The sequence below is a fragment of the Onychostruthus taczanowskii genome, unplaced genomic scaffold (assembly GCF_017590055.1).
Source record: "Onychostruthus taczanowskii isolate IOZ18803 unplaced genomic scaffold, ASM1759005v1 scaffold33, whole genome shotgun sequence".
In the NCBI taxonomy this organism is placed as follows: Eukaryota; Metazoa; Chordata; class Aves; order Passeriformes; family Passeridae; genus Onychostruthus; species Onychostruthus taczanowskii.
Genome location: NW_024500683.1, coordinates 758,804 through 774,316, shown reverse-complemented (window position 1 = coordinate 774,316; position 15,513 = coordinate 758,804). Strand labels below are relative to the sequence as shown.

Below are 15,513 nucleotides of genomic sequence, written 5' to 3'. Positions count from 1 at the left end.
TATCATAATTGCTCAGCTCAAATACAATATTTGCTTCTCATATACTTGTTGTATTACCTGTTAATAGGCAAAAAGAAGTACAAAACATTGCTTTTCTTAGTAATGTAATTATGCAAACAAGTGATCATCTATTTCATAACATGGCAAGTAAAACAACATGAGTCAAATGTTTTTTTTAATTTTCAGTAGTTTTGCTTCATGAATAATTTTGTGATTCAAGTCACCTGTAAATTGTTAATTATTTAGAAATATTAGGCAACTGCGGATGGGTTTAGATTATCTGACAAATCATTTAGAAATTAAACAGTTTTGACTGTCTTGTACAAACAGAATAACAATACATTTTAAATTCTAATGTTAACAATAGTATAATTACATGGTTTTGAATAGAAGAATAGAAGAGGCATTACATGTGTACTACACAATGTCTGCAGGCACTTCTGTCTGAGGGTAATACTGAAAATCTACAGAGAAACCATTTTTTTGCCAGCTCTGCCAATGCATCCTTTACCATTTTTCTACACATATCTGGAACTGAACCAGGAAAGAGAAATAGCTTCCACTAAGGAATGCTCATGAAACTGATGAGAGGCTTTAGTTAATTTTACTAAGAGAACCTTTCGGGAACCTCAAATCATTAACTGCTATCAGTTAAACTGATAGCTGAACATTCAGTTAATATTATTAACTGTATGAAAATATGACAGATGTTCCAATCCTTACATAAACCGTGGTAAAGCACAATGAGTGTATGTCCTTTGAAGAATAGTTCAGACAACAGTAGCTAATTACTTTTAACGTTTATATTACATTTCTCATTAGGTTTATTGTAGAAATTAAATTATGACAAAGTGCTGCCCACGAGTTCCTGATTAAATCTGAACAAAATTTCTAAAGTTATTCTGTTCATCTGTTATCTGAAGCTTCTACTGATGTCAAACTTGTTGGCTTGTTAGATTGCTGGCTGAATAGATGGCTTAAATGAGGGGCCAAGCTGATACTGCACATGAAGAAAACGTGAAGGTCTTGAGAAAACAGGAATTATCTGCTTAAAGTGAGGGCAGCAGATTCTAATCCTATTTTGTGGTGAAGATAATTTCATAGTATGAACCTCAGCCAAGGTACAAAACCAACATTTTTTGCATTCATGAGGTGTCCCTACCTGTAGCTGAAATTTGGCAGCTAGTTGTTGGTACTCTGGGGAGTTGGGGTCACTAAGTTCAGCTGTGTACTCCTGATCAGTGAGAGTCACACTGAATTCCACCATTTGCTCCACAGGCAATTCAGGGACTGCATTTGTTCCCAGCTCCTGGAAAAGGCAAGAACAAAAAGGGAAGAAATAAAACTAAGAGATATTTCCCCCCCCCTCCAAAATTCAGTATTTAGTAAATAGAAATATTCCCCTTTAAGCCCATCCCCAAAATAAGTTTCTGAACTACATTCCACAAAAGGTGAAAGTTCCTAGGGATATCTATTGGCTTAATTCTTCTCTCTTTGCAAACATGTTTCTATCACTTTCTTGCACAGAGACTGTTACCAAGTCTTAGTTTCATCATCATAAAGTCACACAGCTGTTTCATGTTCATAGGTTTGCATTTGTTTTTTTGCTGACAATAAAATGGAGTTATCCCTACCCATGATACACCTTTTTTAATGCAGTTGACTTTGCTGCTATTAAAAGCTGTCGTATTTTGTTTGCTGTTTCCCAACAGTATTTGCAGCTTTTCCCTGCACTGTGAGGCCACATGTCTGTGCTGAGACCACAGAAGCCAGGACAGGGAAAACAATAGCCTCTTCCAGCACCCCTCCCCTCTCTCAGAGGTGTCTCTTCCAGCAGATGCTGTTAGTGTGCAGAGGGGCAGTCCCCAGTGTCCTGCTGCATGGCTGCTCCGAGGAGACAGCAGTGGAGAACCCTCTGACAGCTGGCTGGGCAGAAAAAGGTAAGGAAGGCCCAGTCCTATCTCCTGGGTCGTGGAAAGCTCAGCAGGTATTCTTTTTTGGCATTATTTAATGAAGGGCAACATTACAAAATGGTGCAAAATAGGCAACGTTCCTTAAAAGAATGAAAACTGCCTAAAAGCTGGTTGCCATGCTTTTGTACTTTCTACTATATACTCAAAAAGCATCATGCCCTACTCCATTATATAACAGATATAATAAACCCCTTCAGTCCTGCTAGCTGAAACAGAGGGGAGCACTTCTTTTTAAGCACTGTTTATGAGGTATCTCCCTCTTTCCTGTTAGCTGAGCTCAAAAGGAAAAGGTGAGTGAAAAAGTGGGTAGGAACACAGGCTGCCCTCACCTTCACAGGAGTCTTTGTGTCATTGAAAATTTCATTGAGCAATGTGCCATTAGGTGCATACGGAGAGAGGGGTATGCCAGGAGAGCCTGGGCGGGGGGAAAGAAAGAAAAGTCAGGAAAGAACAGTTTGCGCATCAAAAGTCTTCCCCTTTGTGTGTTGGTCAGGGGTCAGCTCACTGGAGCAGCTTTCCTTCAGGAGGGCGTGCTTGAGCACAAGCCTGTGACAGTGGAAGGTGGCCATGACTTAGGGTGTGGGAAAAGCTGCTGCATTTTGTACAATAGACAACCTTTCTTCCAGGTGAAACCTTAGTACAGTGGCACGTGTGTGACTGAAGGCAAAAATAGCACTAACTACGCAACAATGAAATTGTGTGAGTTAATAATATTTGGTCATTTCCTGTCAGGCCACATCATGTATCACCAAGTGTCTAGGCTTAATTTTGCCAATTGGGATCTTTGTCCATATGACAGCCACTTTTCTTTAGGGCTTAATTTAAGGTAACAAGAGATGTTGACAGAGTTTTCCACCTAGAGGCCAAATTACCATGCTGGAAGTCCTTCCCAATAAAATTCTTTCATATTTCATAAGAATATATGTTCAGGATTGTTTCTCCTTGAACCCAAATGATCATATTTACAGATTTTTATCACTTTGTGAATTGCTAACATTATTTTAAAGAATTGAAGTACACAACAGGCCTAATTGTAATAAATGGATCCATTTATTGTCTTGGCACCACTCTGACTTTCTTGCTTGTCAGTGTTTATTTGCCTTGCTTGCTTATTTTGGTTAACAAAATGCAGCAGTTGACATTCTACATGGTATTTTTTAACTGAAGAAAAATTAATGCTGTATTATCCAAGTTTGAAACTAGGTAAACACATACATTTGAAGACAAACTGAATGCAACATTTGAGTAGCAAATATGTTGTAAAGAGATAAAAAAAAATTATTTTGCTTAAACATTTTCACTCCACTGAACTGTTGTAGAAACATTCGACAACACTCATTAAATTATAGCCTTCTAAGACCTAAGAATCATTTGCCTTAGCAATTTTATTTAACAGGCAGACACAGAACAAGCAGATTTAATTTTACCTGTAGAAACAGAGGGAATGTCTTCCACCTTTTTGCCTCCTGTTTTCTCTGCTGATATTTCATCTTTCCTATCAATCAAATAGCAATGAGTGATTTACCTGCATATTGTACCGGCAATGACAAAAGTGTAAAACAAAAACATATAGAAATGATCCCTATATTAAGCGTAGTTTAAATGAGAGAAGCTCTCTCTAACAGAACATTTTGTGGCCTGATGAAACAGGCAGTGGAACAGCATAAGGACTACCAGTCCTGTCATGAATCTGCTCATGAGGTTTTGTGACAGATTTTATCAATGCCTTCAGAGGGATGGGATCACAGAGATTAAATCAGTGCACTCTGTCTGGTTTTTTTTTTGTTACTCTTGGAAGTCATTGAAGGGTTGTAACCACTGTCTAAAATGGAAGCAAGGCTTCTTGTACGTCACCTAAATCAGCCTTTGTCTTCTTTGCTATTTCTCATCCTATCAAGGTAGCTCAGTGAGGGCTTTGGGATTCTTCTAATTTTAGAGCCAATGGACATTTCAGGTTCCAGGTGTGTTTCATATGGTGTGGTGTGAGACAATAGTGGGTGGCCTTATTTTTCATTTGTCAGCCTGCATTATAATACCATAAGGATGCTTCCAAATAATTATAGCATGAACTCAGATTCCTGAATCCAGATTATATTGAGATGTAGGAATGTTAGTATTTGCTTCTGGATGTAACAATCACAGGTTAATGCTTACCATGGTTGCCAAGGAGGGCAGATAAAAACTCAAGTAAGAATATGGTGGGTATGATGTATTACAGGATTTGGTTTGGTTTTGTTGATAATTATTTTCTGGTTTGAGTTTTACAGTCATGTGATGATGAACACACTTTTAATAGCTACTGTTAGCTTCCTTGAAAAACAGCAATAGTATCCATCTCTAAGTACATTTAAAAATAAATAAATGTATTAAAGATTCTTTTACTTGGAATAGAAATTGGTCTACAGCCTTAAAACCAAATTGTTATTAATTTGTAGTTTTTGCGAAAATTTAGGTTCTTAGATAAGAATCTTCTAAGGGATATTTTGAGATTTTTCTCTCCTGAAATTGGGGAGTAAAGTATAATTCCTCAAATTTTACAGTGCATACAGATGGAGTATTTGTGAAAACTGGCATGAATGAAAGAAATAAGGGCACTGCAAATGTGTAGTATGGTGTTAACTGAGACAGCATAAAGCTTGTAGCATAGACAGAAAAGGTGTCCTGAGCTACAGGAACAACATAAATGTTTAATAACATAAATAAAGACCATGAATGAATGACAACCGATTTACCACCTCCCCTGGATATCTTGTGTGGTGAGAACTAAAGTAATATTTGCAATGTTTTCAGAATGTTAACTAGTTATGTGTTGGATCTATACTTGGAGACTGATTTCTCTACATGACATCTACAGAAGATACAAAATATTTTCTAGGCCACACGGTAGTAAAGATTAAGTCCAACCATGCATAATCATTGCTGTCTATATTTCCAGCTAAAATACAAGAAATTTCATGGAATTAAATTCACCTTCAGTATTGTGCCTAGGGAAAACAGTACTGTTCACAGAGAACCTAAGAACTCTGAGATCAGTCACTTCACTTAATGCCTTGCTGCTGCTGCTTGCACCAGGATGAATGAAAAGGTCTCCCTTTCGACTTCCAGGGGAGTTCAATTAGGCCCTGCATCACTAAAAATATGTCAGATCTCCCATGTCAGAATGAATTAAGATACAGAAGGTCTCTATGATCAGGAGAGAGTGTAACCTATGAATGGAAAAGATTATTTGCCTGAAAATCTCTTGAAAAACAGAGAAAACTTGAAGGAAAAAACATCAATCAGAAGTAGTGGACAGTGATTTTTCTGGCTGCACTGTAGTATTTCTATACAGAGAACCAGAGTTCAGTATGGTAGCTTTAATCCTGCCATTCCCCAACTTCTGAGCATTACCAGGAGCATACTTTTCCCAAAGAGTTTACAGAATAAAGTATCACATCAATTAACACTGTCATGATGTATAAATACAGGAGAAATCTAAAGTGAAGGCAAAGAGTTTCCATGTTATTATTTAAAGTAGTCCGTCAGCTAAACTTTTATTAAGCTGACTTTCCTTTTGAGAATTACAGCAAGTTTTGTCACACTCCCAATCAACACTAGCCTAATGCAAAGCCTCTGTCAGGGTTTCATGCTCACATTAGTCTGAGAAAACATTCAGGGGTGTCTTGAAATGAACAGGTAACTCAGACATGGCCATATCCATTATTTGTGACTCAATTACTGTGTCCTATGATATATCCAGTACACACATCTCTCACAGCACACACCAAATATGCCACAGTGCTATCTGAATATCTGCTCACATCCACACACATCTACACATATCTTTACAAAGGAGGCAGTAACATCAAGTGCAAGGTTCTACTTGTGCTACTTACCTTTCCTGGAAGGTTCTATGTTTTACTCGCTGCAAAAAGATTAAGAAAAACAGCATTTTACTAGTGGGTGTATCCAACCATTGAGCCTGTTATCTCTTTTGTTTACTACACTTTTACGTTTTCCTTCTAAGACACACCCCCTCCTTTTCCTGAGCAATACTTTGCCCTTAAATAAGCAGGTGGTGAGGGACTTGGAAATCTCTCCCAGTTTCTAAACAGATGTCAGTAATCCTTACCCGTTGAATTATTTCCAGGTGCTCTTGGGAATTGCTGAAGTTTTTCCCAATGTCGAATATGCAAAAGGTTTCTCTCTGGCAGGCAGTAACCCAGTTCTGATATTCAGAAGTATCAGGAATCCGATCCAGAAAAATACGAAAGGCTTCCCACACAGCTTCCTGGCAGACTGAGGAAGAAGAAAGGGGCTGGGGATAGATGCTTTGCACCAAATAGTAAACTTGGAAGCCTTTTAACAGTGATTTAGCATTTACACATTGTCACTCAAGATGAAGGAACATACTTCAAAATGTTGCTTAAAAATTCTTTTAGAGAAGGGGATTTTCAAACTTTTCAGAAACACCATTTTAACCAAAACTTGCTGGTAATTTAAAAGCTGTTGCCTTTAGCACTTTACTTTGCAAAGCTCATTACTGTGAGATGGGATGTTTATTTTCAGTACTTGATACCTACTTTGGCTTAGAGTGAGTTCATTATCTGCATTATCTAAAATATGGGTGTCTCTGAAATTAGTGCAGTAAGTTTACTCTAAACTTGCTGCAGGGATGTACTCACCTAGCTGTGTTAGGGCCCCTCAATAATACCTCAGGAACGACCTGCCCTCCCAGTAGAGCAGCTGCATGTGGAGCAGATGTGGTCAGGTTATTAAAAAGGAACAGGCTATCTTTTGAAGAGATTTATTTATTTATTTATTATGAGCTAGCTATTAAAGCTACTTTCTATCTCCTTTTTCTTGCAACTCTCTGGTATTTGTTTTTCTGAGCAGTTACTGCTGAATAAAGATATACCATCAGATGATAAGTAATCCAGTTACCAGATAAATGTGACACATGACCAGCTGAGGAGGCATTGTAGCGTGTTCTCCCAGTTTGCCCCGCACAGGGGCTGTCCTCATGGTGACCTAAGCTATGATGTGCATCTTCAGAGTTGGTATAAGGTCACAGGAGGCTGAAGTATCCTACAGCAACTGTCTGAGCTCCTACATCTGAGCTGTTTTGTGTTGTGTGCTCATCCCTGGAAGCACGGAATACATATATATGTAAAAAAAAGGATAAAATTGTCTAAATTTTCTTAGCAGAAATAAAGTCATCCTTTAGATGACTGATATGATCCACAGTGCTTTTTCAGTTACAAATGTGTCATGGAACTTGAAGTGGGAGAGGTAATCTCCTAGGCTTTAGACACATAAAAGGACTTGAAAGTATATATCTAGCACAAAGTGAAGGTAAGATTGTCCCACAGAAGGGTCCAGGTTCTCAGGCTCCAGCACGGCCACCAGATTGCCTTCACATGAAGGATTGTACTGTGGTAACAGATGCAAGGATTATTCTTGTATCACCATATTTTCAAGTGTAGCTTTTTTTTGTTTACATTTATCAGTTTTGTCAGATAAATTATCATGCTCAACTGGGAGGGCAGAAGTCTTTATCAGAAGTTCTGGTCTCTCCTTGAAGGAAAATTTTTTTGACATTTTGATGAAAAAGACGTTGTAATGGAAAATATGCAACTGTTCAAGGGAGCAGAAACATCTTTTTATGAATGAGTGTACAAATTATTTAGCTGCAGAGCGTGTTTTGTTGCTTGTATTTTGGGAAGTGCTCCAGTTTCAGTTGAAGAACTGGATGATATCTGCTTAGAAAATTTTGTGAGTGTAGGATGCTGCTGGGGAAAAGGAGTATTTAAGTTTAAACCTTCTTGCACTACAAGACTTATAGAGTCCAATATCCCAGCTGATGTGCTGCTCTCCAAAAAGCTGGTAGTACTGTCATATTCAGTTTTTTAAATTAAAGGGTCAAAGTTATAATTTTTTTAGTTCAGGTTAATGATAACTGTCTGTTTCAGGATAGCTGTTTTCAGCCCAATCTGAGATGTAATCAGGGAGTTTCAGGGACTTTGAGGATTAATTTCTATTTAAGAAATGCTTTTTGGATCAGCCTCTGTGACACATTTCAGATTTCTGTCTAATGCCCATTGGATGCTACAATGAATATCAAATATTTTTATGTCTATAGGAATAGCTAGAGATATTAGCATATCTCAATGCTGGGTGACCCCAACACGGGGAATAATGTTCTCTGACTCCATGATTTAGAAGGCTGAACAAACACTTTATTAAGCCAGATTATATTACATTACATACTAATACTACACTATACTATACTAATACTAAACTACACTAAAGAAAAACCCACGACCCTTTCAGACAGTCACGACACAGCTTTGACCTAATTGGTCAATCAGTCCAAACAACCATCACCTGTGTCCAATTAACAAATCCCTTTCTGTAAACAAGCTCCACAACACATTCCACATGTGCCAAACAGCAGGCACAGCGAATAGAGATAAGAATTGTTTTCTCTTCTCTCTCTCAGTTTTCTCACTGCCTGCCCCAGGAAGAATCCTGGGAGACAGAATTATGTCTCTCTCTGTTCAAAGAGTATGTGAATGCCACAAGTGTAGTTCTCTCATGCTGCCTATAGCAAGTGGATGGTGCAGTAAAATTTTTGAAGCTTTACCTCCAGGTCTCATTTCAGAGGGAACAAGTTGGTTCCCCCAAAAGAGAACTGAGGAGCAGCCAGGTTACACAGATGAATGTGAACAGATTGTGTCTGATAGAGAGATAAAAATAGGGAAAGGTGATTTAGGGAGTAGATGTTGCCTTAGATACTTGCATCCCAGAAATTCTGACTAGGTTTTAGAATTTGCTTTGGACCATCCAGCTGCAGTGCAAACACGCATTTTTCAAATACAAAATAGAACTGCTACAGGATGAAAGACTGAGAGGGGTAGATGAAGGAAGAGAGAAAATTGGTAAAGAGAGAAAGTATGGTAACTCGATAGGCTTTCTATAGCCAAGGGAAGTAAAAAAAAGAGCTGGGAAGTGACTGACCTAGTTGAAAAGTCTTATTTTTAAAACGTCTCAAATATTTCTTCTTCCCTAAGCTTTTTTCATGACTTGCTAGCAATTATCTTAGTGTTTATTGTATACCAACACTGCCACAGACTTAGTATAACTACAGATACACCAACACTATTGTGCAATCACCATTTAATAATTCCAATACTTGTCCTAAACTGATGGTACCTGCTTTTTTGAGAAAGGTGGTGCTTCTTTCACCACTAATGCAAGCACAATTTGTTCTTTGTGTTCAGCTGTGCTAGAACACTGTGCAATTACTCTGAGTTCATTAGTCCTTTGAGTACATTGTTTTATTTTCTTCTGGTAACTGTCTATCTTGAACCCTGCTGGTGCACATGTAACATTTGGTTATCTATGTGAAAATAAAGCATAAAGTCAATAGCATATACACTGCCTAAAGGTGAAGAACAAGATTCTGGAAAATTACTGTTTCCTCAGTTAAAGGAAAGACTTTGAAGGAGGAAGTACATACTACAATAATCATCTTACCTCTTAATCTATAGTAAGCTTGGTGACTGGCTAAAATCTGCTTCACTGATTCTTGTGGGCAAACTTTCACACCAGTTGAGAAAAAGGATGACCTCTTTGTTCGGTGTTTTGCCATGTCAAATATCCGCCTTATGGTTGATATCCTGGACCGCTTTGTTGTTCTTTCTGTTTTGTCTGATCCTGAGGTGACTGCAAGATGTTTGGCTTCAGCACGGTTTATTTTATCAGGAATTTCTGTAAAAACAATAAAGTACATAAACATGCTTTGCCTAGGCAGTATGTATTCAATGCAAATTCATGTCTTAAAAATGGACATGAACTTGAGAATTCTTTTTGCTACATTATAGTGGAGTCAATGCACTGATGGAGCAATTGTGCTGAGGAGAAGCAGCCTCTGACCCCTCAGGGGAAGTGCGGCTCAAGTGGCTTGGTAACTAATTTCCTTGTATTTCACCACGTGAACCCAGGACACACAGGGTAAAAGTTTCAGAAGATCTAAATCCTGTTTTCAAAAGTGACTTTGGATTAGATCCACAAAAGACACTTAAGTGCTTGAACTCTGTGCTACAGTATCTCATTTGTGAGCACATCGCCCTGTAGGGAAATTTACAGTACAGTGATAAGTAGTGTCTACACTAGCAGATAAGTAAAATGAGAAATTGTTGTACCTTAAGTCTTTAAAATCTTATCTTTCCTTTGGGCTTCAAGGAACATCTCCCTTCAAATCAGGTTCATAACCTTGAAGCTATCCTAAGAACTAGACCCTGAAACTTTCAGAAGTTGAACAGGAGTTTTATTACCTTTGGGAAAAGAAAGACCTGTTTCCAGTCTCTCTTTTACTCCTCAATGCACTCCTCTCTGCTTCCATCACATAAACTGAAGTGTTAACCAGAAAAGACTTTGATTGTTTCTTTGCAACTGGATGTCAGGTGTTGTGAATTCTCTGGCATCATATTTCAGAAAACCTTTAAATGTTCCTGGCGAAGTGGAACAGTTACAGTAGAAAATAGTGAAATCGGTGACTAGGAATTGAAGACCTGGGATTAAATTTTACTTATGAAGTTATTCAGTTATGAAAAATAGAAAAGCTTCCAGGCTGTCAAGATAACATCAAGCAGAGGAACCTCCATCACAAAAATTCAGGACTCATCTGGTTACACTTCCAAAGTATTTGTGTTGCAGTACTACATGACATAGCAGCTAAATGTAATGTGAAAAAATTAACATTAAAAATAGTGCATAAATACAGTTTTAAATGAGCTGAAATACATCCTTTTGCAGGATCATGTGACAGGAGCAATGAGTATCTTTTAAGTTATCTTCCAAAATTTTGTATATATGTTAATAAGATGTTAAAGCAAATTTGGAAATACCCTTTTTTTTTGCTGTAATTTGATACAGTGATTTGATGCAGTAATTATAGATGAAAAATAAAGAAAAATATAAGCAGAATAGAAGACAATTTGAAAGAATTAGAAAGCTTTAAGCAAGGTATGTGTGTTCCTGAATCCTATGAATTAAGTGAAAAAAATTACTTTGAAAAATGGTTTTAAAGCTTCTAATGAAAGAATAAGGGGAAATAATAGGGTTGAAAAGGAGTAAGTTCAGTAGGAATAGCACTAGCAAGAAAAATAAGAGTAAAAAATTATCAGTTTGCTGGAGAAAGAAGTGTCATGCTGCATACAACAAATACTAATTATCCTGTTCTTAGGCAAATCAAGAGAAAATAAGGAAGGTTAAAAACACATTATCTTGACACTTTGGAGTAGTGTTAATTAAATGTTTAAAGAAAAGTGGGCAGATAAATGATGAGAGAAGAATAATTGAAAAACATACTTTTATAAAAAGAGCACTATATGAAATGAAGAATTGGGAACGTTCTACTATGTATATCTGTGTGTCTCAATTCTTATTTAATTCCAAAGGAAACATCCATTGTTTACTGTGTAGAAATCATAGTACTAACATTTATATTTTGAGATAGGTGCTACTCTCATATGGAAAAAAGTCAACTGCTTGGTTGTGACAAATATAGTCTGAAAGAAAGGAAATTATAAAATAAAGGTAACAGGTCATTGTTATTACTTTTTAATGCATGCCAGGACAGTGACCTGGAGACCTAGGACTGCCTAACTGTTGCAAGGTAATTTAAAATGATCATGCAGTCATATTATGTTTGACATGAAATTAAATGGAAGTAATTTTTCCACATTAATGTCAGGTCATGGATGATAAACTGCATAAAGGGAATTTCCCCTGTGGAAACACATTGTTGGGTTCAACAGAATCCCCAAGTGGCCAAACACCAAGTGAGCTGAGACAGAGTTATTTGAATGTTATATGCAAATAACTGAAATCCTCTAGAAGAGAGAATCAAAAATCCACGTGGAAAGCAGCCAGTTGTAAGTCTATTACTTTCCACAAGGTGTATTAACTGAGATAGACCAGCTGCCCAGGCAGCCTGACCAGCGGGGGCAGAGGATTTTGTCACTAAGCTCTTTGATAGCTTTTGTATGGAGCAGAGGCATTTCTTGAAGGATTTGCTTCTCCTCCAGGATTTACCTCTAAGTCTTTAACTTGAATTAAGAATTTTACTATTCATAAAATTGACAAAGGAAATTCTTCTCAAATGATTGTTGTAATGATTTCAAAATCTCCGTGTCAGGGTCCCTATTTGGGCTTTTTATTCTGAGAAGCGACCAGTTATTTTCTGCTTTCAGTTTGCACTTTTCTGCCACTACTTAGAGTGGGTATAAATTTTTAAAATTATTTTTCTTTTCATTCTTTTCTTAAAGGCTTTTTTTTTTTTTTTTTTTTTTTAGGGATCTGTTTCTAAAGTATATCTATTGCAATGTGTTTAATTTACTTTATATCTTGTGGTTAGTAAATTTTTCTTACTAGAACAACTTTTATCATCATAATTCTTTGAAATCACTTTTTTACTAAAGCAAAATTTGAATTGGAGAAAGCATCAGCCTTTCTCTCCACATGATTTTCCAGTATGAATTTCCTAATATTTGCTGATTGTAATTGGAAGAAAACTTGCCTTCTGGCATAAACATTTCCTCATAATTCTTCAAATCTGTGTTTTCCCCTGTGTCTGTGGAAATTCTGAACTGAGAAATTTTTACCTAAGCCTCACAGATGTTTCAACCATGTGCTTTACTAAAATATGCCTCCATCTATACCTTTTTAGATGCTTTGATTTCAGTGTCCTGGGTTGGAAAAAAAAACCAAAAAGACATATGCTATTATGAAATGGAATCAATAGATATTAGTTGATCCCTTTTATTTTTACTATGCAACATAGCAATTGAATACACAAGAGTGATGAAAATATTACAGGCACATCATTTGATTATCTAAATAATCTAAATGCCGTTAGGTTGGTTAACTTTTCATAAAATAAATACCATCTCTTTGTTTTTCCTAATTCTTTTTTTAATGCAAGCACATGTAATTAAAATAGTCAGTGTTTACTGCAAATATACCCTGTCCAATTTGACTTTTTGTTATTTAACCCTGTTGTTTCACAGAGGTGACTGTCTCAGTTTTACTTTTAAAAGGTATGTTTAGGTTTCTTAGTTTTCTTTGATAGTTCTAGGGCAGAAGGACAGATAACTGTAGAAGCCAGATAATGCTTTAGTATACTAATCTCCAAGATGACTTAACCAAAGGTCTAATTCTCCTTTATTCTCGCATAAAAGAATCTACACCATGTCCAAATTTTCCAGGTGACATACTTGCAAAAAAATACTGAAGTAGTTTTACTGAGGTTATCTATAGAATCACTGTCAGCTGTTATTAAATTCTGGAGTTCCTGACATCTAGTCCTGAACTTAGACAAATATAACAAAATTTTTTCAAAACACCATAAAGCAATTTTCCAAATATGATGCAGCAATCTAATTCTTATGGGATCTAATCAAAGTGCTTTGATATCCATATCAATCTCTCATGTGCACAGTACTGCTCTTCAGGTTTTGGTTTCAGGCAGATAAATGGCATTCATTTCACATATTAAAAATTGGAAATTCTTCAAATTAGGCCAGGCCTCTTCTCTGTGTCTCTTGAGACCTGCATTATCAAATTTATACCCTAACAAAAACAACAAGGCAGGAGGAGCAGATTTCAAAAGCTCCTATATATTCTTAATAATCTGCTTGTCAAAAAAGTACATCACTATTGAAATGGATTCTAAAGAAAAAGTGTTTATAGTTATTCAGATAATTGGTCAGCTTTGGTTGTTTTTTAAAATTTGCTTTTATAAACAAAGGAGCAAGAGGGCCTTATTCATAACTTTTTTTTGCGTAAATGGAGTGGATGCTTCTCTATATAGCTTTATTAATTTTTTTTGTTAATAGTACTAGGTTTGGAAGGCCTCAAATTTTGGAGTTGGTAGTTGGAGTTGGAGTTGAAAGATTGCATTTTTCAGCAATGTAGATGATCTCTGGCTAGGAACATTTATATACAGTATTATTTTGCAGGTAAACCTTTCTTTTTATTTGACCTGAGAAAATTTAGATTTCATTGAATACAAAGAGAAGAATTAAAAATATGGTAACTAAGGATTTGCCAGCAAAATTCAAGGTAACAAAATTGTTGAAGTCTGAATAATTCATCATTAAAATCATCAAAAGGTTTGAAATGTGTGAAAAAGCAGATTAGTCTGAAAAATTAGTGCATCTTAGGATAGAGAAGAATGCTTGATTGATAAATGAGACATATTGTCTGCACAATAAAATAATAATTAAAAGACCAGGCTTATGTAAAGAGAAATGTCAAAATACAATAAGGAAAGCTTATCAGGATGGTTAATTCAGCAAAGATCCATAAACATGTTGAGGTTAAATTTATAGTGGGGCCAACATTTTGTTGATAATTGAGCCAGTAACAAAAGCATGGCTAGTGCTTTTCACAACTAGTCCTGAAAAGTTGATCTGGAGATTTCTGAGTCAGCTGATCAATGTAAACACCAGACTGAGCACAGAACGTACACAAAGGTAATACCTGGACTCAGAGGCACTCTCCTCATGGCTCCAGTGAGGAACCCACATTCTAATGGCACTTGCCAGTGACAGACAGGGTGCCCATGACATGTCCTCTCCTCGCATTCCTATCAAAATCTTTTTTTCTTTGGCTTTTTTTCCTCAGGTCTGTTGCATGGGAAGTGTCCAAATGGATTTGAAGGGGCTTAGATGAGCAGGGACATATTAAAATATGGCCAGGCTTTATCAACAAATGCTGCCTGCATCCTTTGTGCAGCAATCTCTATCTTCCATGCAGATGTGAAAGTGGAGGTTTTACTCTTGCTGATGTTCAGGGCTGCTATGCCAGTGCTTTGTCAGATACTGCTACTTTGACTGTGTTTGCCTTGCATTTCCAAGTGTGTTTTCAAAGCCATAAAGACACACAATTTTGAAAAGTTTAGGGTATGGAATTCCATACTGGAAAAATTATTGCTAATATTTAATCTGCTCTTGTCTGAGAGCTCCGTGCCCTTAAACCCAAAGTTTTGTGGCTTGCTTGAACTTATCTTCATGTCCAATGTGTTATTGCACTGTTTTTAATGCACATAGGGAGAGAACTTTGAAAGGAATTCCTGAGGGACTCAGCCATGATGATTGCTGCATCCTGGTGGGGCTTTTCTGGTCTGTAACGGGGGTAGCTGAGCCACAGGGGGGAACTCACTTTGGATCTCACTTCTTCAGGTTTGGTGCCCTTTGCCAGTGAGCTGCTGAGTAAGAAGCCAGTGTACACTACTCTGGGGAAGTTTTGCTGAAAGATAAGCTGCTGACACTGATGCTTAGCTTCAGTAGAAGAGGAATTGTGGCCAATAATGCCAACATTTCCAAAAAAGGAAAGTGGGCTAAGACATATACATTAAAAGTAAGTAATTATAATTTCTCAGAATGAATATGGACAACTATGAGCTTTGGAATTCCTATTTGGTATGCTGGCTTTGTAAATTCCATTCTTAAGTGTGACTAAACAGTAGCATTCCCTGTGGAATGAGGCTGGA

The 15,513-nt window shown here is 36.9% G+C and overlaps 1 protein-coding gene across 1 annotated transcript in view; it reads right to left on the bottom strand.

The window, feature by feature from the left end:
- IMPG1 (interphotoreceptor matrix proteoglycan 1) overlaps positions 1-11,202 on the bottom strand; it is a gene marked incomplete at its 5' end in the record, with an annotated part of 40,621 nt that extends 29,419 nt beyond the window's left edge. The window contains 8 exon segments of the mRNA XM_041410701.1: positions 1,163-1,309; positions 2,303-2,388; positions 3,401-3,468; positions 5,849-5,877; positions 6,085-6,251; positions 9,492-9,725; positions 9,946-9,972; positions 11,169-11,202. Of these exon segments, the coding sequence (XP_041266635.1) occupies positions 1,163-1,309; positions 2,303-2,388; positions 3,401-3,468; positions 5,849-5,877; positions 6,085-6,251; positions 9,492-9,725; positions 9,946-9,972; positions 11,169-11,202 (792 nt within the window).
- Positions 11,203-15,513: the final 4,311 nt, after the last annotated feature.